Source organism: Pan troglodytes, chromosome 16, assembly GCF_028858775.2.
Source record: "Pan troglodytes isolate AG18354 chromosome 16, NHGRI_mPanTro3-v2.0_pri, whole genome shotgun sequence".
Taxonomy (NCBI): Eukaryota; Metazoa; Chordata; class Mammalia; order Primates; family Hominidae; genus Pan; species Pan troglodytes.
In genome coordinates, this window is record NC_072414.2 from 92,494,058 (window position 1) to 92,520,734 (window position 26,677).

The 26,677-nt window shown below is 40.8% G+C and overlaps 1 protein-coding gene and 1 pseudogene across 1 annotated transcript in view; one reads left to right on the forward strand and one right to left on the reverse strand.

Annotated features, from left to right (window-relative positions):
* Nucleotides 1–25,935, forward strand: part of ASB7 (ankyrin repeat and SOCS box containing 7) — a 49,106-nt gene extending 23,171 nt beyond the window's left edge. The window contains exons 5-6 of the mRNA XM_523240.9: nucleotides 3,708–4,313; nucleotides 22,582–25,935. Of these exons, the coding sequence (XP_523240.4) occupies nucleotides 3,708–4,313; nucleotides 22,582–22,721 (746 nt within the window). The 3' untranslated portion in view covers nucleotides 22,722–25,935. The remainder of the gene's footprint in view (nucleotides 1–3,707; nucleotides 4,314–22,581) is intronic.
* LOC129137200 (ribosome biogenesis protein WDR12-like) lies at nucleotides 19,859–22,121 on the reverse strand (annotated as a pseudogene).
* Nucleotides 25,936–26,677: the final 742 nt, after the last annotated feature.

The following is a 26,677-nucleotide window of genomic DNA, read 5'->3' on the forward strand; positions in this document are numbered from 1 at the left end:
TTAAAGAAAGCTAGAGAACTTAAGCTACCTGCTATTAAAACTTACTATAAGCTACAGTAGTCAAGACAGTGTGGGATTGGTGTATGGAGAGACTTTTAGGTCAATGGAACAAAACAGAATTAAGAAATAGAGCGACACTGTTATGGTAAATTGATTTTCATCAGTGACACTAGGGTAAATCATTAAGAAAAGAGTCCTTTTAACAAATTGTGCTGGAACAAGTAGATATCTTTGTGGGGAGTACTGAACCTTGAACTTACATTATACCACACAGAAAAATTAATTATGGGCCATTGATCTAAATGTGAGAGTTAAAAGTGCAAAATTCCTAGAAGAAAAAAAATCATTGAGCAGAGATTTTTAAAATAGGATACAGAACTACAAACTGTAAAATAAATAATGGGCTTCATCAAAATTAAGAGTTTTGCTCTTCAAAACATAATACAGAAAATGAAAAAGCACGCAACAAACTAGGAGAAAATATTTACAAGACACATCTGACAAAAGGCTTGTATCCAGAATATACACAGAATTTGTACAACTCATTAATGAGGAGACAACCAATAAAAATGGATAAAGGAGGTGAACAGACAGTTCACAAAACAGTATATGAATACGTTCAGTATAACTAGTTATTAGGGAAATAGAAATTAAAAGCACAATAAGCCACGATTTTACCTCTCTAGAATGAGTGAAATTAAAATGACTAATGATACCAAGATGTAGAACAATCTGAACTCATCCATTGCTGATGAGAATGTAAGATGGTGTAGCCATTTAAAAAGGAACTTACGAAAGTTTCATGTGCATTTCACATACGACCCAGCAAGTCTCTCGTGGGTATTGAACCCAAGTGAGATGAAAACACTCTGTCCCCCTGTCCTTCTCTCTCTGTCTCTCTCTCTCTCTCTCTCTCTCTCTGTCTCTCTCTCATATATTAATTCATGATAGTATTATTCAAATAGGCTCAAATTGGTAAGAACTGAAATGCCCATCTTCTCATGAATTAATTAAAAAAACTATATAGTATACAGTACTATCCAGCAATACAAAAGAATGAACTGTCGATACAACATGGAAGTATTTCGGAAACATCATGCAAAGTGAAGTAAGTCAAACACAGAAGTCTACATATGATTCTATTAATATGAATTTCCAGAAATGACAAAACTTTTTTGACCAGTGGTTTGCCTGGGACCCAGAGTCTGGGAAGGGCTAAAGAGAGATGAAGGAACTTTTTGAGATGATGGAATGCTCTATATTTTAAATAGGGTGGTGGGTTATATACTTGTATGCAGTTATCAAAGCTCATCATCTGTACCCTTAAAGTGAGTGCATTTTACCTCAGTAAAGCTATTAGAAAAAAAAATCCCCTCATATTCATAGGTAATGTTTCTTTGCTTCTGTTTATATACATTAAATTTTTTTTCTTGTAAATTTAAATGAACTTGTTGAGATTATGCTACAGCTTATTTAAAATAAGTTCCACCTGGGGAGAAAATGTTTGATAAGGGGACAAAGTAATAAGTTCGATGGGGTTGCTGTTTTAGATGAAATGTTTAGGGAAGGCTTTTCTTTTTTTGATAAAAGGACATTTGAGTGGATACAGAGTGACATGAGTTCACTTAATGTTTTCACGTCTTGTCCATTTCTTACTGAATTTCTGTCTTGGCATTTTGTAGTTTATGTTGCTATTACAAATGAGATATTTTTCTTACCTTATTTCATGGGCTAATAATCTTTAAATTACATTTGTTCGCATTTTCATTGCTTCTAATCTCCCATTTGATTTTAACAGAGACTATGCAGGTCATTGTTGTGTGTGTTAATCTCTGTTTTTCCTTAGCTCAGTGTAGCTTCAAAATGTACATAGAACCTGAAAGAGACCTGAAATGGAAACCAAAGATGCAAGTGCAATGTTTTGTAACATAATTTTAATTTTACTGTCAAATAGAACGAGTATAGGATACAAATAAGGATGGTGGCTGAAGGGTGGGAGAAGTGAAAAGAAGGTATTCTTAAATTTCACTTGCGGATTAAGAGGGAATGTCTGCCAGCAGTTGACTGGCCAGGTATAGATTAGAAATGACCTCTGGCAAGATGTTTTGTTTCATTTGAATGGGAGGGCATCTTGTAGATTTCACGCCTGACTTTGAACTTCTGGTAAGCGATGCACCTGGAACCGGCTTGAGTGACTTAAGGGCTCAGCAGTATCTGCCCGGTGGAAACATTAGTGTCATGCTCATGCCTTACCAGCAGATGGCAGCAAAATGCTGTGTTAAAATGTTCTTACCCTACTTAAATTTAAGTCCTGTGGTAAACAGGTACTGTATATTTTTCTTTCAGTTAAGACCAAGGTAGATATAATGCCCTTATTTCCCCTAAATAGATACAACTAATACTACCATTGTGTACTGTCACTTTACAGTAAATGTTTTTAGAAATCTACATGATATGGCTTACCTAAAAACATCTTATTTTGTATAGGTTTTGTTAGCAACTCCTTCACTGAAATACTTTCCACAGTATTGTTATTTTACATATAGTTTTCTGCCTCAGATTTTTCTAAGAGAACCATTTGTCATAATATGTTCTAGACCTAAATAACATTTATTAAACAATACGTGAGTTTTCACTCACCTGTGGAGGCTGTGTGTGTGTATGTATGTGTAGGTGTGTGTGTAAAACATTAATGATTTTTTTCTTTTATTAACAAGCCAAAAATTAAGGTGACTTTTACAAGAGAGCATTTTCATCCTGGGTAGTTAGGTCTGATCAATTGATCTTTTACATGGAATTGCTGACTTCTAGGAGGTGCCCGGCATAACCAGTCCTCGTCCGTCTTCTGCCCCCAGCCAGGGATGCCATGGGGTGAACGCCATCAAGAACCAACCTTTGGCTTAATGAAAGATCTGAGGCCAGTGACAAAAGTCTGTGACTTGAGTCACATAGCAGATAAATTATTATAGTTGTTTTTCCTTCCCCAGAGATCAGTCAATTAGGAGAGGTTTTTGGAACTGTTTTAGAAAATATTTTTACAATGCTGAGGTTATTCACATAATGCATTGCTTAATTCTTACAAACTCCAAAGTTCGTGTAAAACTAAGAATTCAGAATAGACTTCTATCTTGTGAAAAAACAATTTGTCAAGATTACTTGACATATATCTGAGATGCTTTGGAATTTTTACAGACCACAGAAAAACTTTTTTCTTATTACTTAATATACCCTAAAACACCACGGTGTGCCAGAGCGTAGTGTATCTGTAATTTAGAGCAGCAGATGTTGCTACACATGCTTCTCTTTAAGACCGAGAAGAAGCACAAGAGAAAATAAAACAAAAAGTTCAAAACAGAAGAGAAACATGAAACAGTGCAGAGATGAAGGAGTTGAGTAGCCAGAGGCAGTTGGTTAAATTAGCAAAGACAGGGGATGTGGTGATCTGTACTCCGCGTTTTTTGTGTATATCTTTTTAAACACTTTGTCTTTTTCCTTTCATTAACCCAGACTTGATAACATTCTACAAAATTTATTTTCCATTAAAACCAGACTTGAATTAAACTGAGGAAAAACGTACTTGATATTCATTACAGTGTTTGGTTGCTTCACATTTTATATGAGAATTGGCCACAGTTTGCTGTGCCATGGTAATGTTTGTTGTTTTGTCTTGGAGTCTGCTAATACTTTCATTTTGGTTTTAACTCCAGCTGATCCTACAGTTAAAGACTTAATCGGAGGCTTCACGGCTCTTCACTATGCAGCCATGCATGGCCGGGCCCGCATTGCACGCTTGATGTTAGAATCTGAATACAGGAGCGACATCATTAATGCAAAAAGCAATGACGGCTGGACTCCCCTCCATGTGGCTGCCCACTACGGCAGGGACTCATTTGTCCGGCTCCTGCTGGAGTTCAAGGCTGAGGTTGACCCACTCAGTGATAAAGGTACCACACCGCTTCAGCTCGCCATTATCCGAGAGAGGTCAAGCTGTGTGAAAATCCTCCTGGACCACAATGCCAACATCGACATTCAGAATGGTTTCCTGTTGCGATACGCCGTGATCAAAAGCAATCACTCTTATTGCCGAATGTTCCTTCAGAGAGGGGCAGACACAAACTTGGGTCGCTTAGAAGACGGACAGACTCCTTTACACTTATCTGCCCTTAGGGATGATGTGCTGTGTGCACGGATGTTATATAATTACGGAGCAGACACGAACACACGGAACTATGAAGGACAGACCCCATTGGCTGTTTCAATAAGTATTTCTGGAAGTAGTCGACCATGTTTGGATTTCTTACAAGAAGTCACAAGTATGTAATATAATTATTACTTTATTGCATTTTTTAAAAATTTGCATCTTCTGAGGAGCTTAATGTGTTTTTGCAACTTAAGATGACTAGATACTAATCATTCCTATAACCACTGCTTGGTAAGCGATGCCTCATTCTTCTGAAATAAAAAAATAACTTTGACTGTATCACAAGATTTCATAAAAATTCAATTGTGTTTCTAAATGTAATAGGGGTAGACGCTAAGAGTGAGGGAAGGAATGGAGAGAAGGACAGAGAGGAGAATTTTTTTTAAATGAACAAAGATCTGTGTTAGAACAAGGCAATTCCTGTTGGTCATAAGGATAATCTTACCTGGCTTCCATTGACTGCAAGTTGAGGAGTTAGAGGGAGAATTTTGGATCTTAGATTCCTTACCTGTGAAAATATCCTAGAATTTGTGCTTTATTGCTAAGTTGTTCACGTTTTAATTGTGGCTTTTCTGCTTCATGAGAACCCACATGAAATGGAGCAGTGGTGCTGTGTATTTAGGGATACCGCTCGTGGAAGTTAAGGATGCTAGAAATTGTTGTAAGAAAATATTTGCAGTGGGAAGTTTGGCACCACTGTCCCTGGACCACATGGCTTCCATTGTATTTGAACGTTTTTGTGTGGGTGCTTTTTTTAAAGCCTGGAAGTGTCTGGCCCACTTTCTGTAGTAACACGTGCGTCCTAGTTGTTCCTCTGATGGGGTATCAGCTTGTGTGTACTTAGCCATCCTCTCTTGTCAAGCTTCCATGTGACCAGTTGAATGTGTGTCTCATGCTTAATGTCCAACATGAAGCTAAAATCTGTAAACAAAATGGATTTTGCTGTCTGCTGAACTTTTTAATGAGTTCCTTTTTCCTCACTGGTTTTGAACCTTCGGTCATTATTATACAAGAAGACATATTAACATCCTGGGTACCAGCTACTAGAGGACAAGGGCTTTACTTGACCTGCTTGTAAGTAACCCACTCTACCCCTTGGAGCTGACCTTTGGAGTACAAATTTGCTTTATGAAGAAACAAAATGTAATTTGAATTTTGCAGATTCATGGAAGAAAAGATGCAATTATTATCACTAATGTTTTCAGACTAAAGCGTAAGAAGAAATCACACTACTTAGTCTACTTAGTGCTGGCCAGTACCAGTTTCTGTAATGTTGGAAATGGTCTCTCTTTGCTGTCCAGTATAGTAGCCACTGGTCCCATGTGGCTGCTGAGCACCTATTAATGTGACCGTTGCCACTGAGGAACTGAAATTTCAATTTTATTTAATTGCGATTTAAGTTTAAATGGCCACAAGTGCCTGGTGGTTCCTTTGTTGGTCCACACAGATCTGCCTGCCTTGGGAGAGGTATTTGGGGCTGACTGGTGGGTGTTCCATTGCAGAAAGCTTCTGAGACACACAGAAGTCGCCACAGTTGGGAGATGTGATACCTGCAGTGCTGCAGTCCTGCTTGCCTTGTTGTTGTTCTCTCAACTTCTACGTTAGAGACTTAGTTATGACGAGTGTGGCCGCCCTTAGGAAGGCATGTTATATACTCACTTAAATGCCTCAGCCCCTTTTTTTAAAATACTTTGTTCAGCGGTTAATGGCGTAGACTAGAGCTAGACTGCAAGAGTTTGAGCCTTAACTCTATCCCATGTTAGCTGTGACCTTGGGCAGGTCGCCTAATCTCTCTGTGCCTTAGTGTCCTCACCTTCAAATTAAGATAATACAGGCTTGTTATGAGGATTAAATGAGTTAATATTTATAATGCACTTAACACTTAAAATGTTCTTGTTCTTTGTAATTGTTTTTCAAGATAAAGTGTGTAACTAATAAAGTGAGGGGGGATTAACAGCGAGGACTGGCTTGCCACCAACAGAGCAAATCTTTAGATTCATATTCAACTCAAGCCTCCCAGTTTCAACCCTGTATACAACTGTCCAGAGTCTGTACATGGAGGCATGCAGCCAGGTGGCTGAGAGGAGCCGCTGGGCAGGACAAGCACGTGGGCAGCTGCCGTGTGTCCCGGAGCCCTCAGAGCTGCCCCTAGCAGTGTTGTTGGACAGCAGGAATGTTGAGTTAAAGACTCACATGCACTTTAAAATTTGAGCAGATAGAAATGTCAGTGGGGACTGCCTCTGTCTGTGCTTAGGTTCTCCACTGCACGAGGAGCAGAGCTGTGCACCTAGGAGGTCCTCAGTAGTCCTGGCAGTCTGGCTGACTGCGCACAGCGAGGGGTGGGGACTGAGGAAGCACGGGCTGCTTTCCTGAGTGCAGGGCCGTCCGTCTGTTAAGGCTCCAGTTGTCCTTTGTCTTCAGGTGCCTCAACATAATTTAGTATTTCTTGACTCTCTAGTGGTGTTTCCTGCCAAAAGCAAATTTGGTGTTTCTGCTTCACCTGTGTGTTCTTTGGCTCTAAATAGGTTTTCTTTTCCTGGTGAACAATATGGGCTAGAAGGAGCAGCTGTGGCTGATGCTCTGGACTGAGCTTTCTCATGAAAAGCAGCTTGAAAGAAGGTTGGTTGGTTCAGGGAGCACTAAATCAAAGCAGAGAGCTTCTTCTAGCCCGCGTGCTGTGAGCACCGCAGCCCCAGGCATCATGCTGTTGGCTTATGATTGGAGATCGCAGACTGCCGAGGTATAAGGACAGCAGAGGGGCCACATGGTGGTCTTCATTCAGGGACATTTTAGTCTTCATCACACCGTTTTGACTAGAAACAGATTATTTAAATTGGAAGAGACCAAAAAAATTATAATACCAAAATTTAAAAACTACTGTGGCCTTTTGGAAAAATTGCCGTAAAAACTCTGATCTATATAGTGCAAAAACAAAAAAAAAAACAGAGCGCACCCGTGGCTTGGTAATAAAGTAACATCTGCTTGTGACTTGTTAGTGCTGAGTAGGGGGAGAGGCCATGAAGAGCTGCTGTTGCTGTTCCCTACAGCCAGCCCGCTGTCCAGCATTCAGACCTCAGAACCTCCCCCTTCCAGGACGGCAGGAGCGCAGCAGGGCCCATCCATGGAGGAGCCACTTCTCTGTGCCCAGGAATGATAAACACAGCTAAGAGGAGCCATAGCACCTGCCTGAATAATGAGCGCCACCTGTGGGAGGAAACCTGCGTCCTGCTTAGTTGGCAGTGTTTATAAGAAGCCAGTTTTTGGTTTTTTACTTGTAGCCAAAAAAAAAAAAAAAAAAGAATGGAATGAATAAATTAAAGAGAGAACAGTGAAGGTGTGACCGACGTTAAGTAGAAATGGTAGTGACGGCTGTGCGCAGTGGCTCATGCCTGTAATCCTAGCACTTTGGGAGGCTGAGGCGGGCGGAGCACCTGAGGTCAGGAGTTTGAGACCAGCCTGGCCAACATGGTGAAACCCCATCTCTACTAAAAATACAAAAATTAGCCGGCCATGGTGGCACATGCCTGTAATCCCAGCTACTTGGAAGGCTGAGGCAGGAGAATCGCTTGAACCCAGGAGGCAGAGGTTGCAGTGAGCCAAGATTGTGCTACTGCACTCCGGCCTGGGTGACAAGAGTGAAACTCTCTCAAGAAAAAAAAGAAAAGAGAAAGAAAGAGAGGAAAGGAAAGGGGAAAGGGAAAGAAAGGAAGAAAGGAAGGAAAGGAAGGAGGAAGGAAGGAAGGAGGGGAAGGAAGGAGGAAGGAAGAAAAGAAAGAGAAAGAAATGGTAGTGAGGACAGACAGCAGTGGACATTCTGGAGGTAAATAGCCCCTTGTGCCTGGGCCAGGACTAGGTCGAGGCAAGTGAAGTGGCCAGGGCACAAAACTTAGGAGGCCCTCATTCTCAGGCTCATGCACACAAAGTGGAATAATGTGTACATAATGTTTGCACACACACCACTCCAGAACTAAGAGGATCCCGGAGGCTCTGGCATGTGGGCATTGGTTACAGTTCTCCAGCCTCAGGTGAAGAGCAGAAGGTTGTGGGAATGTTTGCCCCATTCAAAAGAGAAACTTAGTGGTTATGGACAGGAAAAGGGTGACACAAGCAGATGTTATTAAACAGGTACAGTACTATAACCTTGTGAAAAGATTGTTCCTCAGTAAAGCTTGAGGAGTAAATAATACCACCCATCCTGAAGAATCAGATAGTGAGTTACTGAGTTTTTTTTCTTATCTTCTTCCTCACAGGGTAAACTCCCGTAGTCAATGTATGGACCAGGGGGTTATTCAGACTATGAAATCTTTTAGAAAGAGATTCCATGAGAAAGCTGAACCTCAGGCAGTGACTAGCAGGAACGTTTAATCATATACGTATTCACGTGTACACACGTATAAAAGTGAGGCTTTAATGATCGGCACAACTGGAATTTTGTTCAAAGAGAAGTAGGAGAAAATATATGTTTTTGGGGAAAACCCCACCTCAGAATGCTTAAGCACAAATTATAGACCTGGCAAGGTAAGTACTGTTCTCACCGAGCCACTTCTGCAGGTGAAAGGAAAGGATTGAAAAGAAAAGAGATAGGGCCAGGTGCAGTAGCTGACACCTGTCATCCCAGCACTTTGGGAGGCCAAAGCAGGTGGATCAGTTGAGGCCGGGAGTTAGAGACCAGCCCGTCCAACATGGTGAAACCCCGTCTCTACTAAAAACACAAAAATTAGCTGGGTGTGGTGGCACGCACCTATTGTCCCCGCTACTCACAAGGCTGAGGCAGGAGAATCTCTTGAACCCGGGAGGCTGCAGTTACAGTGAGCCGAGATCACGCCACTGCACTCCAGCCTGGGTGACAGAGTGAGACTCCATCTCAAAAGAAAGAAAGAAAGAAAGAAATAGTAGCTGCAGTTCCTTGTGCAAATGGTATGGAAATTGGAGGAAACTTTCAGTAACACAGTCCAGTGGAAGGTAAGATAGCAGTAAACAGGATGGCTCCCTCCTGGAGAATGACCCTGGAAAGGAGGCGGTGTCTGATTGGCTAGATTATTTGCAGAAAAGAGGCCATACTGTGCTTTCTACCTGGGAATTCCTTTCACTGTGAGGCTTTTTACCCTTTACGTAGGAGGGAAAGGTTCAAAAGGCAAAGCAGAGTCAAAGGTTGGTTTGCCCCAGCAGACAAGGTACAGCACTGTTGGGGGGTCACCTTGTCACTCCTTTTTCCCTTTGCCAGTGACACCCACATCTGTACTGTGTTGAGAATTTCACCTCCTCAGAGCTGCTGCTTATTAAGGCATTAAGACAGGATTTTACAATTACCATCTAATAATTTCATTAATCTTAATAATTAATGGTTGTTTTAAATTCCCCTGCTGGTAATTCCAACACCTGTGTCATATTTAAGTCTTGTTCTGATGCTTATTTTGTCTCTCCAGACTGTGTTTTTTTCTTGCCTCTTAGTATGTTTTGTGATTTTTTTTACTGAAGCTAGACATGGTGGGTAACAGAAACTGAGGTAAACAGTCCTTTGACCTGAGGCTTTTTGTTAATCTGGCTGTGAATTGGGCTGTGCGTCATGTTTATTGCAGCTGTAGGTGCCAGAGGGTTCCGGTCCCTGCAGTGCCCTTGTTTCTGTCCCGTGTCTTGGCTTTGGGCTTCCCTAAGCAGCCTTGTTGGAGAGAGGGTGCATCCTGCAGCTTTCTCGGCTTTCATCCTCTGTTACACGGTGGAGCCCCATTGGTGCAGTTGTAAGGTGTGGGGAGGGCCAGTGGTCTGCAGTCTTCTGATTCACTCTCAGTCTTTCCCTGGGCCTGGGTCCCTAGGCTGCGTCTTCACACGTTTCTTCTTGTGTAGCTTTTCCAGCCCCATAAGCGAGACAGGAGGCCAGAGGGGACTGGACTCAGGAATGGGCTTTCCTCGTGGCTCTGAGACAAGGTTCTGAGAAAGTCTTTCCCCCCGGGGTGCCGGCCTTTGTCATGGAGAAGGTTCTGGGTGCATTTCACAAGGGTTACTCTCACCTCCTCATGCTGGAGCCATGAGAGCGTCTTTACTGGCTCTTTACCTTGAGGACTTGGTGGGGTTCCTGGGAGTAAAACAGCTGAGTGGGGGGCTTCTTAATACTGGCTGCCACTCTCAGACCAGTCAATTCACAGTCAAATTTACCATTTCAGTGTTCGTCAAAATTACCATTTCAGTGTTCCTACCAGTTTATGGCTTAAGTGACTGCGGCTCCAGGTACACAGATCTCCGCCATGGCTCTGAATTTGTTTCCTCTCCAGACTCTGTGGTGGAGGTTTGCCCCACATCTTCAGTTTTCTGATGGATCCATGAAAAGTCATTGACTTTGAGTTTGTTCAGGTTTTTTGTTTTGTAAGAATGGGAGTGATGATTTCCAAGCTCTTTACATGTTGGAACTAAAACTGGAAGTCTATTTAGTTTATCATTTTTACTTAAAATAGGAAAAACATATCTGTCCGTTGTCCTTTGAGCTGATTAATGTTTTGCCCACTGGGATCAGGTGTCTCCTGTACATCATCCTAAAGATCCCCCCACTGTGCCTGTGTCAGAGGCGCTGTTGAATCAGTAGAATGGGATGATAGAGCAGCTAATGGGCTTCTGATCTAGTGTCTGACTTGCCTTATAAACTTTGACAAGATGTTTAACACTCCCCACACCCCGCTGGGATCAGCTTCCTTCTCTGAAAAACAGGGGAATTGGAACATAGTCCCCAAGTCCCTCCGTTTTAAAAATTCTTGCCACTAACCACTCTTAAAGGCTATGATTTTCTGCTTCTTGTGATTTAAAACAAAACAAAAATTGTTTTTTATTTATGTTAGAATGATGTTTTTCAGTGTGGACTTTAGCCGAGGCTTCTCAAGATTGTTTTAGGTGCCTATGAGATCAAAACGAATTTCCTAACAATACTAAGATGTGATTTGCCTTTTTCACTGTGATGACATTTGTGTTGATGGTGTACAAGCAGTGGCAGGTGAAACTGCTGGCATGTTAGCGCGAATCCAGACAGTGGCCCCAGCCGGTACTGGTCATTGTTCCCCGCCAGACACTCTCAGGAAAAGACATTCCAATTCCACTTAAGAATGTCCGTGATGAAGCGGTAAAATTAAGTTTATTAAATCCTGTTCCTGCGAATGCTTTTTAAATGTTCTGTGGGATGGAAATGGCAAGCATTCTTACTGCATACCAAAGGGCAGTGATGATTGAGGAAAAGCAACTTCATTTGTTTGAGCTGAGCCGGCAGTTTTTCATGGGACACCATCTTTACTGGAAAGAGTAGAAGCTAAACTCTAGCCATTTAGACTTGGGTATTTGGCAGACATTGTCTTGAAAATGAGTAAAATTCACGTGTCACTTTAAGGAAAACAACTGACAGGACTTAGGGCCAGTCATAAAATTTGAGCTTTGCAAATGAGGATTTTAGAAAACTTGTATTTACTGCTGTGAGATTCCTAGTATCTAGAGACTTCTTCCATCAGTGGAGATATTAACAAAAGTGATTTTTTGATCTCATGTAATGGAACAGGTCAACATTTGGAAGATCCACATAACCCAATGAACCTTGTTTTCCAAATGACTAATGCGTAATGTGACAACAGTCACACATGGATAAACGATCCATTTCAAGTGCAAGGTGAACCAATGGATTTTAATGTAACAGAGTACGAAAGTTCATCAGTTTGGTTCCAGATTTCATATTGTAACTAACCATTAAGAAACACCCACTTGTCTAGTTTTGATGGAGTATCAGAGAAGATCCAAAGTTACTTGAAAAAAGTTATTTAAAAATTCCTTCCTTTTCCAACTGCGTATCTGAGTGAGGCTGGATTTTCTTCAGGTGCTTCAGTCAAGACAGCATGTTGTAACAGATGAAATGCAGAAGCAGATCTCTGACTCCAGCTGCCTTCTGTGAAGCCAGACATTAAAAGAGATTTGCAGAAAACTGTAAGAGGTGCTGTTCTCGCAAAAATCCTTTTTGTTTTGGAAAGCAGCTCTTTTTTTTTTTTTTTTTTACATAAAATTTATTTCAATTGATTGTGGATTTTTTCTTAAGTGAATTGGATATTTTAAAAATTTCTCAATTTCTAAAATAGTAAATATAGATAAGTATAACTGACATAAAGATTCTTTGAGCTTCTCCAATTTTAAAAGTGCAAGGGGGTCCTAAAACTAAAAAGCTGAGACCTAGTGATATACATTCCCTAAAATCAGATTTTTAAGGGTGTCCTGTTAGCCTAGTGTTTCAGAATTTGATGAATCTCTAATGTATTTCTGTTTAAAGTTAAAATCTGTGGATAATACGAGATGTTATTACATTATTGCTTTCCGTTTACTATCATATTTACTACGTAGGCTCTGCAGAGATCAGTGATTTCCTGAAGTTTGTTCATAAAACTGGCTGGCTAGTCCAAAGGTAGCGTCCACCGTCAGTTACAGATCAGATCCCTGGTTCTCCTCTTTCCTCCCTTCTCACTACTGCACTTGACTAGTCTCAAAGAAAAAGAAAAACTGTGGTTTTCCCAGATACTGTGGAGTCCAGTGGGTTCATCATTCACATCAGTTTGGAAGACTAGTACCTTGGATCCTAGGTCCAGGTTTCAGAGGTTCGCCGTGCGCAGTAACGTATCAAAGGGGCCAGGAAGTCCTTCAATAAATAAATCATTTATTTGTTTACGAGTGTGAACAACTTACTTTCACGGCTTACTTTGACAGAGCATCTTTTTAATTATTATTTTAAGTTCTGGGATACATGTGCTGAATGTGCAGTTTTGTTACATAGGTATACATGTGCCATGGTGGTTTGCTGCGCCCATCAACCCGTCACCTAGGTTTTAAGGCCCGCATGCGTTAGGTATTTGTCCTAATGCCCTCCCTCCCCTTGTCCCCCACTCTCCGACAGGCCCCGGTGTATGATGTTGCCCTCTCTGTGTCCATGTGGTCTCATTGTTAAACTCTCACTTATGAGTGAGAACAGAGCATCTTTTATTCCTGTGGCAGGCTCTGGTCTAGGTGATTCTTAAGTCAGAGAATACTCTAGTTTGGTATTTACTCTCCGTAGGAGGCTGAGCTGAGGCAGTGATCTGTTTGTAGTAGACACTGTTCAAAGACTGGAAGCAACCACCAGTATGCTTTGGTGGTGTGTAACAGGGAGGGCTGGGTTGTATTTTGATTTGTACGTTTTAAGGAGTTAACTGACATGTATTTCTAAAAGAAAAAGATCAAGTAGATGGGAATTGAGTTGTATAAATGGTTTTGCAGAAGACAGTCTGTCAGGTACTTAAACTAGGTGCTTTCTGGAACATTAATCACAGATATCTGAAGATACTATTTTATAAATATCACAGTAACCCGAAATATTTTTGTTTAAATTTCAGCAGTAGTCAAGTACTGTGTTCTAGCTGTAGAAGTAAAACTTTAAAGGCAGCGTTTCAAACTTTAAAATAACTTAAATAAGGAGTAAGAAAGATCACGACTCCTTTTTTTTTAATTTTAAGAAAGCGGGCTTGGGCTTTCTCCGGTTAAACCCCATATAGCAATAAGTATATGAGCAGCTGTTCACACAAAATGCCTCTAAAACAAGTGCCTTCCCCTCTGTGTTCCTTTTGCATGCTACTTTGATATTTTTGTAGGATGGTTTATCCAAAGCAATGTTGCGTAGTACAACTCTTTGGAGAAGTAATTTATGTAATACATTTTAACCAGGGGCATTTTTGATTATTGATTTATAATTATATCATAGTCTTACTAGGTTTTTCAGTCCCAGTTATTAAGAATCACTTTTAGAAATAAATAGTACACAATTTTTGGTCAAATTGCATCACATTTTAAGGTTCTTTAATACAGAAAATATCCTGCCCTTTATAGTATTTGTATTACTTTCTATTTTTAATATAGGCATCTAGAGATTTCTTGTCATTTGACTTAGTGCAAATGGAAAATATAGTTCAGAGCTCATTTACCTTTGGAGAAAAGTTACCAATAGAAAAATATCATAAGCCTGTTGTTGTATACATTGGGATTCTATCTAAGAGGATACCGTAATTGTTATTTTAAGGAGAGCTGGAAACTGCCTTTGTCCTATAAAGTAAGATTTGTTTAGCACATTTCATACTAGGGTCCCTCTGAAGGGAATTCAGAGGCAAGAGCAAAGGAATCAAATGTGTTTATGGTAGCATTTTTTTCTTTTCTTTTTTGTTTTTTTTGAGACAGAGTCTCACTTGTCACCCATGCTGGAATGCAATGGTGTGATCTCAGCTCACTGCAACCTCTGCCTACAAGGCTCACGCAGTTCTCCTGCCTCAGCCTCCTGAGTAGTTGGGACTACAGGCACATGCCACCATACCCAGCTAATTTTTGTATTTTTAGTAGAGATGGGGTTTCGCCATGTTGGTCAGGCTGGTCTCGAACTCCTGACCTCAAGTGATCTGCCCGCCTTAGCCTCTCAAAGTGCTGCGATTATAGGCACGAGCCACCATGCCCAGCCTATGGTAGGATTTTAAAATGGGAAGCTGAAATAAAACAGAGGTATTGGGCGGCCATCCCAGATGTTGACCTAAGATGGAGAGAGTCTGGAAGTTCAGGTGTGTAGAGCAATCCAGAGGACGCAAATCTTTCACTTCTTCCTTTGTGCCTCCCTCCACCTCCAGTTTCTACCCCTCTCCACCCCAAAGAACAACTTTGGAACTTTGTTGTGCCTTCATTTTGCTCACTTTGGATATTTAAAAATGTTTTTCCTCTCCACCTTTATGAATCCAGGTATTTTTAAACAAATAAATAAGTTGATCCTATCATAAAAACGGTAATGGCGATGTCACAGGGAGGTGATTTAGGATATTTAATTTTCTAAATTATGCCGCTGGCCCTGGTTTTGTAATTTACGCTAGACCCTTCAAAAGATGATTTCCTATTTTATACCAGCCCAATTATTACTAATGATGGGCTTCTTTATAAAATGGAAAGACTAATAACCCTTTGAACTGTTATGTAATTCCATTGTAGTTCATTAGGATGAATACCTGGTAGTTTTTTCTGCATCCCCTAAAGGGTTTGTAATTCTTTAAATTATGCTCTTTTGTGAGATGTCTTCCAGTTTTCCCTGTTACGATCCCGTGCACGGGGAAGTAGTTCTCTCCCAGGGGAGGGATTAATTTTCTAAGATGCCTAGTAAATGCTGTGCACATTTGTGTTGATTTTTCTTCTTTCATTCTCTTTATTCTCTTTCTCTGCCTTCTCTTCTTCTGCCACTGCCCTTCTCTTCCCTTGGCCCTTTAATCTCTGGGATAGTGTATTGTTGAATACATACAGCATTAATAGATGCTCAGTAAATACTTTTAAGCGATCTGTTGACAAAAAAACAAGTACTTCTCTTTCAGTCATAATCTTCTACTCTTAAAATGCCATTTCTGAAAAAAATAGCTCCTTAGACTGTCTTAGAAATGACAGTACTTACCATAAGCAGTCCTTATTATGCCTAAAATTTAGCTCACTTTTCACTCAGCAATACTGGTACATGGCAAGAGGAGTTCATACCTGTACACTCGTGGAGAAACAGTGTAGTGATATCCCTCACTTCATCTCTGCACATCTTTTTATACAGGTAAAAGCCCTCACATCTCTGCCTGATTCAAGTCAGGCAGGGATTTCCAGAATGTGATTTCTACCAGTTTGCTCAGGACTGTTTCCCACTAATGGGTTTCCAGTTGCTTCTTTACTGTTAAACTGTCATCTAGTTTTCTTACTGTCCTGACACCAGGAAGATGGAGACTCCAGCTTCCAAAGAGGGGCCCTCTACTTTTTTGGTAACCAGAAGCAAACATCCTTACACATATTTAAAAATGTATTTACCTGGTACTTAGTATTTGCTTGGCACTATTGTAAGCCCTTTTCCAAAATTAACTTTTTTAATGCTTGTAAAGTGTTTGAGGTGAGTGTGATTATTATGAGAACACAGGCAGGAAGCTAAGGAGCCCAAGATCACAGAGATTGCAAGTGGTGGTGGGGCCAGGAGCCAAATCCAGGCAGCCTGGCTCCAGAGTTGATGATTTTAACCACTGTGATATGCCTCCATCGTTAAAGAAAATTCTGCAGACAGGAGTTACACATGGTCAAGAAACCTTTAAAAGGTCAGATTCTCCCAACAACACACATTTAAAGGAAGAGAAAAATTAGTCTAGAGCATTTCAACATATTGACTAGAGCATTTCAACAAATTTAGGCCTAAGAATGTGCATTTTTCCCTGAGAAGGGCTTACGCAGAGATAAATAACTTGTGAGGATGGTAGCATTTCTGTCAGTGCTTCCCTTGAATTGAAGTTGTTGGCTTATTTTTGCCCTCTTGCATCTTATCATAGACAATGAAGAAAAGCCAGTGATACTTAACGGTATTCTGCCTGAGGAATCTACCTAAGTAGATCATTAGGTCATTAGGACATTTCCTATTTACCACATTACCACATGTGACAGTGTTGCCAGACTTTGCACTATTACATACATACAAGGCTTCCCCGTCTTCCACCTTCTAGTAACAGTCAAAAAACTTTTTTATACAGCCCCAACCAACAGGCTTCTTAAAGGCCTTCTGGCTTCCTTGTAACACTCACCTCAAAGCCCTCCCACTGCCTGGTGCCAAGGGCAAAGCCCCACTTTCAGGTCCCAGAGTCTCACTCACTTATCTAATGCTGCAGAACTTAGTGGCTTAAAACAACAAGAGACATTTGTTTTACTTCCCTGCTCCACACGTTATTTTCTGGAGCAATTTGACTGGGGCCTCTCTGCTTTGAAAATGGCTCACTCTTGCGGCCGGGCACGGTGGCTCATGCCTGCAATCCCAGCACTTTGGGAGGCCGAGGCAGGCAGATCACCTGATGTCAGGAGTTTGAGACCAGCCTGACCAACATGGTGAAACCCTGTCTCTGTTAAAAATACAAAAATTAGCCAGGCGTGGTGGTGCATGCCTGTAGTCCCAGCTGCCTGGAGGCTGAGGCAGGAGAATCGCTTGAACCCTGGAGGTGGAAGTTGCAGTGAGCTGAGATTGTGCCACTGCACTCCAGGCTGGGCCACAGAGTGAGACTCTGGCTAAAAAACAAAACAAAACAACAACAACAAAAAAGGCTGGCTCAGGTGGCCGGCAAGTTGGTGCTGGCAGTTGGCTGGGAGCTCAGCCAGGGTTGTCTGTCAGTGACCTCAGTTCCCTTGTATAGGTTGCTAGGGCGTCCTGGTGGAATGGTGGCTGTGTTGCAGTAGTGAATGTCCCAAGAGTCTGGCAAAAGTTGCATCACCTTTTATGACTTAGCCTTGGAAGTTACATAACAACATTATCACCATTATCATAGGCCCACCCAGTTTCAAGGAGAGGGAACATAGACCTCATCTCTTAATGGTAGGAGTATCCAGCCTCATTGTGGAAAGGCATGAGAGATAGGAGGTAATGTCATCTTTGGAGAGAACAGTCTGTCACAAAACAAATCCATATCAGCAGATCCCCCATTCCATAACCTTTTGTCTCCGTCCCTTCTTCTTCTTCTTTTTTTTTTTTTTTTTTTGAGGCAGAGTCTGACTCATTCTGTCTCCCAGCCTGGAGTGCAGTGACGCAATCTTGGCTCACTGCAACCTCTGCCTCATGGGTTCAAGTGATTCTCCTGCCTCAGCCTTCTGAGTAGCTGGGATTACAGGTGCCCGCCACCACACCTGGCTAATTTTTTTAATATTTTTTTAGTAGAGACGGGGTTTCACCATGTTGGCCAGGATGGTCTCAATCTCCTGACCTCGTGATCCGCCTGCCTCGGCCTCCCAAAGTGCTGGGATTACAGGCATGATGCACCGTGCCCAGCCAGCCCCTTCTTTTTTACCTTAGCTAAGCAAATTCTAGTAATTTAGTTTTTACCACTATTTTGGATGACACGTTTTCATTTAAGTATGCCTGTATACACATACGTCAACTCTTTCCTCTTCTGTTTTTTGCCTGAATATGTTATGGTGGTTCTTTTTATTAATATTAAAAAGGGCCTGGCATGGCGGCTCATGCCCGTAATCCCAGCACTTTGGGAGGCTGAGGCAGCTGGATCACCTGAGGCCAGGAGTTTGAGACCAGCCTGACCAACATGGTGAGACCCCATCTCTACTAAAAATACAAAAGTTAGCTGGGCATGGTGGCACACGCCTATAATCCCAGCTACTCGGGAGGCTGAGGCATGAGAATAGCTTGAACTTGGGAGATGGAGGTTGCAGTGAATTGAGATTGCACCACTGCACTCCAGCCTGGGCAATACAGTGAGACTGCATTGCAATAAATAAGTAAATAATACTTAAAAAGAGCCCGTCATCTATTAGGAAAATCAAATTCTTTAAAGAAAGAAGATTCACATCTAATTCACATTCCAGTTTGCATTTGCAGATCAAATACTGTAAGCATTTACTGAAGAATGACAATGATAATTTATTCTTTTCCTAAAGTAGCCCATGAATAGTGTTGAAAAATAATTCAAAACAGGCTTGGAAATGATTTGCTGTCGACCTGAGTGTGTTTTGCAGCACGCTGACTGTTTTATACTTTAAGGACAAGCCGATTAAGCATTCATTCAACTCATATTCGCCGAGTACCGTGTCAGCTGTTGGGTTTACATTGGCAAATGGGGCCAGACATGGTCCTCCCCTCATGGAGCATGTCATATAGTGAGGAAGATGGGCATTAATTAACACGTAATCACCAAATAAATGTGAACTCACAACCTTATTACATGTTATAAAGGAGAGGAACTCTGGGAGTATCTATCTGATGGTGAATCCTGACATAGTCTCCTGTGATGAAGTGCTATTTTGGCAGAGATCTGAAAGGTGGAGGAGACATAATCTTCCCAAGAGGCCCATGAGTGTGTGTGTCACATCCCTGTACAGATCCATGTACAGACATCTGTGGATACACATACTCCTAGTTTACAGACATTTCCAAGAAAGCTGTCACTTCTGCTGCCATTCTGTTAGGAGACCACATAGCAAGTAACCTCTTGAAAAGCATATGTTCATACAGGCCTTACAGAGCAGAGGTCTAAGTCAGCCTTTGTCATTTATGAAGAAGTACTTCCTTTTGAATAACGGTGATCACTGTAAGCAAGTACAATGGATATAAGGGATAAAGTTCAAGAATAGTTTTCCAAGTATGGTCTAGTGGGCCCTGGAGTCCCCAAGACCCTTTTAGGGTATCTGTGAGGTCAAAATGGTTTCTTTCCTTTTTTTCTTTTTTAAATAGAGAATGCAAGCCACAGTTTCTGTTTTATAAACACGAATTTTTGTATTATAAATACAAAATAAGAAAAGACAGTGATATGTTAGGTGTTATGAAGGGTGAAAACTTTATATAAACTTCAAAAGGCTGCTTTCTGCATCTGCATCAATGTAATTTCATGATTCTCTACCAATTTTCATTTATAGAAAGAATCTCTATAATCAAATTATCATTCGAGTTCATGCCCCCTGGAATATCTGTAGGAATACAGTTTATTATCTGCTCCTCCACTCGGAAGGAGCCCTGCGTCTGTCTAGTCTGCTCTCAGAACTTTCTCTTCATGAGCAGCCACATCATAGAGAGGAGCCTTACAACTTCTTGAATCCCACAGCTTGACGGTGTTATATAAGGATCCTGAAATCTGCTGTGGTTCATGGGTAGGAGACCATTTTACTGATGTCTCCCAACCTGTATGTGAGGTTAGGGACGGCAACACGAAAGAGCCATCTTTAGTTTGGGGATCCCACAGTCTGATATGCCTATCTGTGCTTCCAGATGCTAAACATTTACAAAGTGGAGAATAGGAAATACAGTTAAACACTTTATTTCCTGTAAAGTTGACTTCAGATTGCCAAACGCGACATCCCACACACTAATTTCATGGTCCCAAGATACGCTGCAGATTTCTTCAGCATCTGACCACAGCACTGAGGAGATTGCTTCCTTGTGGCCAGAGAGGGTCACTATGGGAGTCCTTGTTAGTCCCAGCTGCTCTGTTTTCTGTTTCTTTCTTGGTCAGTTTGTGGATTCCTCCGTTTCGTCGTCTTCTGTAGGGACAGTAGACCAGATCCTTAGCACCTTATCTCAGGAGCCGCTGCAAAATTTAGTTCCTGAGCTATCAATAGCTGTGGAATCTACACTTGGGCAGCAGCGTAGGGTTTTCACTTTGTTTCTCTGGACATTCCACTCCCATAAGAGAATAGTCTGATCCATAGAGCCACTCAGTAGTAACACAAACTGTCTTTTGTCACCCAGGCCACATCTGTTACAATATCCATGTGTCCCACAATTATCAATGTTGACTTTCCTTCCAAGGACCAGATTCGAGAAGTCTCATCATAAGAACCAGTGAAGATCCATACCTCTGTCCCTTGAATTGAACTGGTCCAGTCATCAAGGACACTTCATTCTGGTTGGGGTGCGGTGTATTCTCCACGTATTCTCTTTCCACAACTTCTTTTCCACAACTTCTTTTAATGAGGTGTTCTCCCGTTCCATGTGTTTGACCAAGGGCATTCACAGAAACTGACCCTTAATAAGGAAATCAAACTCCACATATTTGTGGAACTCATTTCTGCCCTTTAGTAAGTAATTGATGATGTTACTAAGGTCAACACTTTCAGAGACAGCAGGGATTGAGAAGGCAACATCATCGATGGCCTATTTCTTGTGATCAGTGTAGAAGCTTGTTTGCAGCTGAGCCATGTCAGGAAGTGTACACGACTTGCCCACAGTTATGGGTTAGTAGGCTGAGAACGGGAGCTCCTGTCTCTTAGGACTACAAAGAGACAGCTCAAAATTACACTGCATAGGTAAGCAAGAAGTTGCGGTGTAATCCCGGACTCTGTTTTCTCTCCATGGGTCTCCTCCTGATTTTCATAATAACACTGACACATGATTTGCCTTTCTCTCATTCCTTTTATCATGAGTGTCAGTTTTTTCCAGAGACGAGGTGGTGTGATTGATGTGATTTATCTCAACAGATTGAATTCAGAAGCATATATGAAAATTCAGCTATCATCTATTAAACCAGACATTAAAAGCTTTGCAAAAATGTGAAAGAATGACATTCTTCTTGTTAAATTTTTTTTTGGTTTTGGAAAATATAGTTATTTTTCATAATGATGTGTTATTTATGTTAACATGTAATGGGTTTATTAGAATGAATTTAAAAGTATTTCTAAAATGTCTGTTTTAACTTATAATATGGCATTTACTATAGAGATAGCCCACATAAAAGTTTGGGGGTTCGCAATAATTTTTTAAAGTGTAAAGGAGTTTTGAAACCAAGAAGTTTGAGAATGACTGAAATATGGCATTCAACTTGACTTTAAGCATGTTACTTAATCTCTCTGAGACTATAAAATGGGGATGATGATCAAAGTACTTCCCTCATAAAAGGATGAAAGGAGTTAATACATGTCATGAGCTCTTAACAATACATGGCGCAGAGTAAGTATTCAATATATATTAGCTTTATTATCATGTTTAATATGAAAGCAAAACTTCCTTGACTCCAAACACTACTGAAGCACAGTTGAAGACTTCTTCCTTGTTTTTGGAGCCATCTGTATTGTTTTTGTAAAACAAAATATTCCAAAGGGAAAGAAATAGGATTTTGTGATTTTTCTTTTGAATTGAGATATAACGGGTTTTTATGGGCAAGTGATCAGGGTGTGGAAGCTTGAAGCGATGTAGATTCAGAATACCTTGAGGCGCTTTTTCACACCCCCGTCCTGCTGCACTCCTCAACTGTCAGCCTTACAACCAAGGTTCTGCTGTGTTCAGAATCACGGAAAACAGGTGAGCAGATCTGGAAAGCTTGTTTGGAAAGCTCCACAGAGACCGTGGTGGGTGTCCGGGCTCCAGTGTCCTAGACCCAGAGCTGAAAGGGAGGCTCACAATAGGGGACATCTCTTTCAGTCCCCACACTTTTCAGATTGAGAAGCCAAGGCTCAGAGGAATGATTGGCTCACAGTGGCTCACCCAGCGTGAGAGAGACCTAGTCAGGACGAGAACCAGAATTTTCCTGATTTCTAACAGAAAGGATATGAAGCTTAGAATCAAAACTGTTTTTAGTCTCAGTCGAAAGCCTTAATTGGTTGTCTGATATTAAGCAACTTGTTTACATCTGATACTCAGTTTTCTTATTTGTAAAATGGAGTTGAAAATATCCACCATCCCAGGGTTGTGAAAAGGATCAAATAAGGCATCGCATGAAGGTCCTAGGACACTTTGAGTTGGTATCTTTCCGGTCCTTTGCATGTCAAGTCCATAGAGAGAACTTCTCAGGGAAATGAACAGTTCTTTTCAAAAGTGCCTTAAATATTGTGCTTTGTGGCTTTGTAACATTTTCTTTTTTCTGTCTTTTTAGGACAGCCCAGAAACTTGCAGGACCTGTGCCGAATTAAAATTCGACAATGTATAGGCCTTCAAAACCTAAAGCTACTTGATGAACTACCAATTGCCAAGGTCATGAAAGACTACTTAAAACACAAATTTGATGATATCTGATATGCCAGAACTGTGAGCAAGATTAGGAGTTCTATTCTAGATACTTAAAAGGCTTTTTGCCTTGCACAAAGTATATCCTATGCAATTTCTGATTTGCTGTGAAATCAGAAAGCAGGTATACACTTTTGGGTTTTCTGTTTGTTTGGTTGGTTTTCATTGTAGGGGAGGGATTTTTTATATATATATAAAAACACACACCACATGCTTGAAGGTCTTAATTTGGTTTCTTGGTCCAAGTTTAAGAGGTCCAAGCTTTGTATACAATACTGCATTTAGAAAAATTGTCTTTTCTTAAATGACACAAGCAGGTTTAGAGTGGAGAATTTACCCTTTCCAAATTTATGGTTCCTTGGTAAGCACGGTATTCTAAACCAGCAGAGCACTTGTTAACGTTTGGAGGCACAGTTTCACCCAGGGCCACCCTGGGTTCTTTTGGAAAATGCCCTAAGAAATGTTTGAAGTAACGCTGTCACCTCATTCATTTTTAATGAGTACAAACTGGCCGTTTCAAACTGTTCTTTTTCCTAATTAATGTAGCTTTCGGATGACATAAATCCAGTACCTCTGCTTTTCTTTTGCTGTGCTCTTGTTTTTAACTTATTTTTTTTTTAACAACTGTAGTACACTACCCTGAGACACTGCGTCTCGATTTCTATCTCTAGTTAGAGTTGTACTTTTAAAAAAATTAACGGGAAAGAAAATAACTTTGTGAAGCCAGTGTATTCTGTTTTTAAAACTGTGCCTGCAGTGCAATACTCCTTCTGGTGTATTTTATCCATTATGTCACTTGCTGGTCGTCATTTCACAGCCAGCTTTGACATGCCCATGAGGACAGGAGCCGCCGCTTCAGTTGTCACTGCAGAGCCATCGTATGTCAGTTGCAATTTCCATTTGAAGCTATGTCTTTGACTTCACTTTAAGCAGAAAATTTTGTACCCTGGTGGTCGAGTCTTCCCTTAAAAATTGTTAAATCATTTGGCTTTAATGGTTCAATAATTTGGGGTGGCTTCATGGTGTTTCTTTTCTTCCCAGTTTAAAAAAAAAAAACTTTTTAAGCGTAAAATCTTTAAGGGGTACACATTTATAAGTCTGGCTAATTTCTAATATGCTAATTAAACATTTCCCATTTTAAGGTTATATACAGTGAGGCTCTTCAGGACAATTATTTTCTGGGTTGATTGGGCATATGTTTGCCGTGTAAACACGGATATGATAAAGTGTCAGTAACAATGGAAAAGGTCCCAGAGGCATTAGGCATCTAAGAGGATGCCCTCAGAAACGTTCTGGCTTGATTTGTGTTATTAACTTCAGAAGAACCTTTTCAAATGTCCCAGTATCGTTCTTAGTGCTTTGGGAAAAAAATATTTACACACTGTTAATAAATTTGTTATCAGAAGTTTACAAGACGAAGGGCTTCTCTCGTCTGAATTTCTAGATTTAAGTCATGAAGTGTAAAACTGTTTCACCCAGAAGTGTAACTAAGCAGAACTTGGAGTTTTCTCTGGCTTCACCTTTTTCAGAGCCAGCAGTGCTGTTTTCTCAAGCACAGCGTTTGCTCTTAGACTCTGATCTGCTTGTGCCTAAGCATTGCACAGGTTTCCGAAGACGGGCAGCTTCAGAGAAGAGGATTATTCGGGAGATTGCTGGTGTGGCCCATAGACTCTTTGGCATAGACTCTTTCGCAGGCAGCCACTCTGAGTGTGGCCAGTTCTATAACCATCCCCAAACTAGCTGGAGCCTGATGGATAGGAACGGGTAGTCTGTCCTCTTCCCCATAAAAATGTTCCAAAAAGTTATCTCCAGAGAGAGTCCCTTATGAAGACAGTTGCCAAGCTGTATTCTCATTCTTTAAACCAATACCCAGGTCAGGGCTAGTTCACACTAGCACTGTTAGAGACATGGTGTGGCTAGAAATGAATTGAGTGTGACTTCTCCCTACAACCCCAGGCCCAGGGATAGGAGGAGGCAGAGGGGTGCCTGGAGTTTCTGCACTCTCATCAGTGATGTTCATGTTACACTTGCACAAGGGCTGATTTCCACGTATGTGTGTGTGAATTTATTCACTTAGTTTCAAAAGATTTTCTCTCCCCAGCCATTCAGAGGTTTCCAAACTAAGCCACTGAGTTTGAGTCAGGGAATTCCACGTAAAAAGATCAGATTAAGGTAAATTCTTTGTTCTGTATTGCTGCTGTGACTTCAGAAAAAAAAAAATTATGAGAGCTCTTCCTGGAATTTTGAAATTTCTATTTAATGAAGAAGTGTATAATTCCATTATTTATTGTTTGAGGTTTGATTTATCTGGAAGCTTAAAAAGAATGTTTTATTTTTGTTGTTAATAAAATCCCAATCACATTTCACAATAACTAAAATGTCTCCAGGTGGGTTACTGGTAGATGATAGTGGTGACACCTGCAGGTCTGCATTTGAATTGGATTCACAGAGAAGCATTCCATGGTCACATAATGAATAGGGAGAACAGATATTTTCAGAAAAATCAACCGTTTGTTTTTTCCAGAAACAGAACAGAAAATGTTCAGAATATTTTCAAATTTGTCAGATTCTTTTATGTTTCCTTTGAAATTTATTATTTAAGCCTATTACTAAACCTTTATAAAAATATATTTGGCAAATACACCAAAGAAACCAGCTTACAAAAGATTATGATCATTAATGAACTGCAAACCTCATCTTTCGAAAACAAGGTTTTGTGTTTTTTTTTTTTTGTAAATATTTGTGTTTATAAATGTACAGCAGAGTAAGAGTGTTTTTTAGATTATTTAATTCCCATATTTCTAAACTATTTACTACACAGTAATCCATGCCTGTTAGTTTGGAGGACTTGACTGTCTCGTTTTTGAATTCATTATCAGTCATGCTTGGAACAGCATTTCCACTAGAGAATCCAGCGTTCTGGCAGTAGCAAGAGTACACATCTGGAGCATGAGGGACTCTAGCATGACTCGTCAGATGCACACCCTAAGAGACAAGAATGTGTAGTTTAATGACCGGCGTGGACCATACGAAATTGAGATTCTAACTTTCCTGCAGGAGTGCTCATGAGCCCAGAATGTGATTGGGATAAGGCCATTTGCCCACAAATTTAGCTTTCATGTAACTCCTAGTGTGTTATATCATAATGTATTTTGTTCTTCCTTTTTAATGTAAGTTTTGCTTTGGGTCAATTTGAATTAAAAAAATCAAATCTGATTTAAAACATGTTGGAGTTGTATTTTATTTCCAATCTACCTTAAGTTTTTAATATGTCCAGCTATTTGGTGAAAATAAATAAAACTCTATCCTTCCTTCATCAGCATTTTAGATCGCTGGGAGTTAAGAATATGATGATGTGGAAAACAATACCACTCTCCATCGTCACCAGATAAGCCATTTCTTACCCTCCTTTAATTTGTTCAATGCATTCTGCAAATACCCACCAACAAAAGATGATCACAGTGTTGAGTGTATCGACCCAGCACTGGGCCTTCTTGGGCCGTAATCGCCACCTGCCCCGTGCGTGCCACACCTTGACTCACGACAGGACTTAGACCACAGCATTTCTAGCCGTAGGACAGCACGCAGTCAAAGCAATGCATCTGACGGAGTTACCCTGCAGGAGATGAAGCAAAACAACTTTGATTTCACATTTCCTCTATAAAACATAGGCACAGCTTGATTCAGGAGAGACCCGAAGTGAATGTGAATGATGGTGTGCTAAGAGAAAGGGAAGAGGGACTGCTTAGCACCCCGTGCAGAGATGGGATGGTTTGGAACTATAATCTTGTTGCAGCCTTGTCCAGGGTTTGGCACGAATGAAGGCCAGGAATGGGACTGCTTAGCACCCGGTGCAGAGATGGGATGGTTTGGAACTATAATCTTGTTGCAGCCTTGTCCAGGGTTTGGCACGAATGAAGGCCAAGAATAGGACATTTGAAACTATTTCTAATGATCAGCAGGGG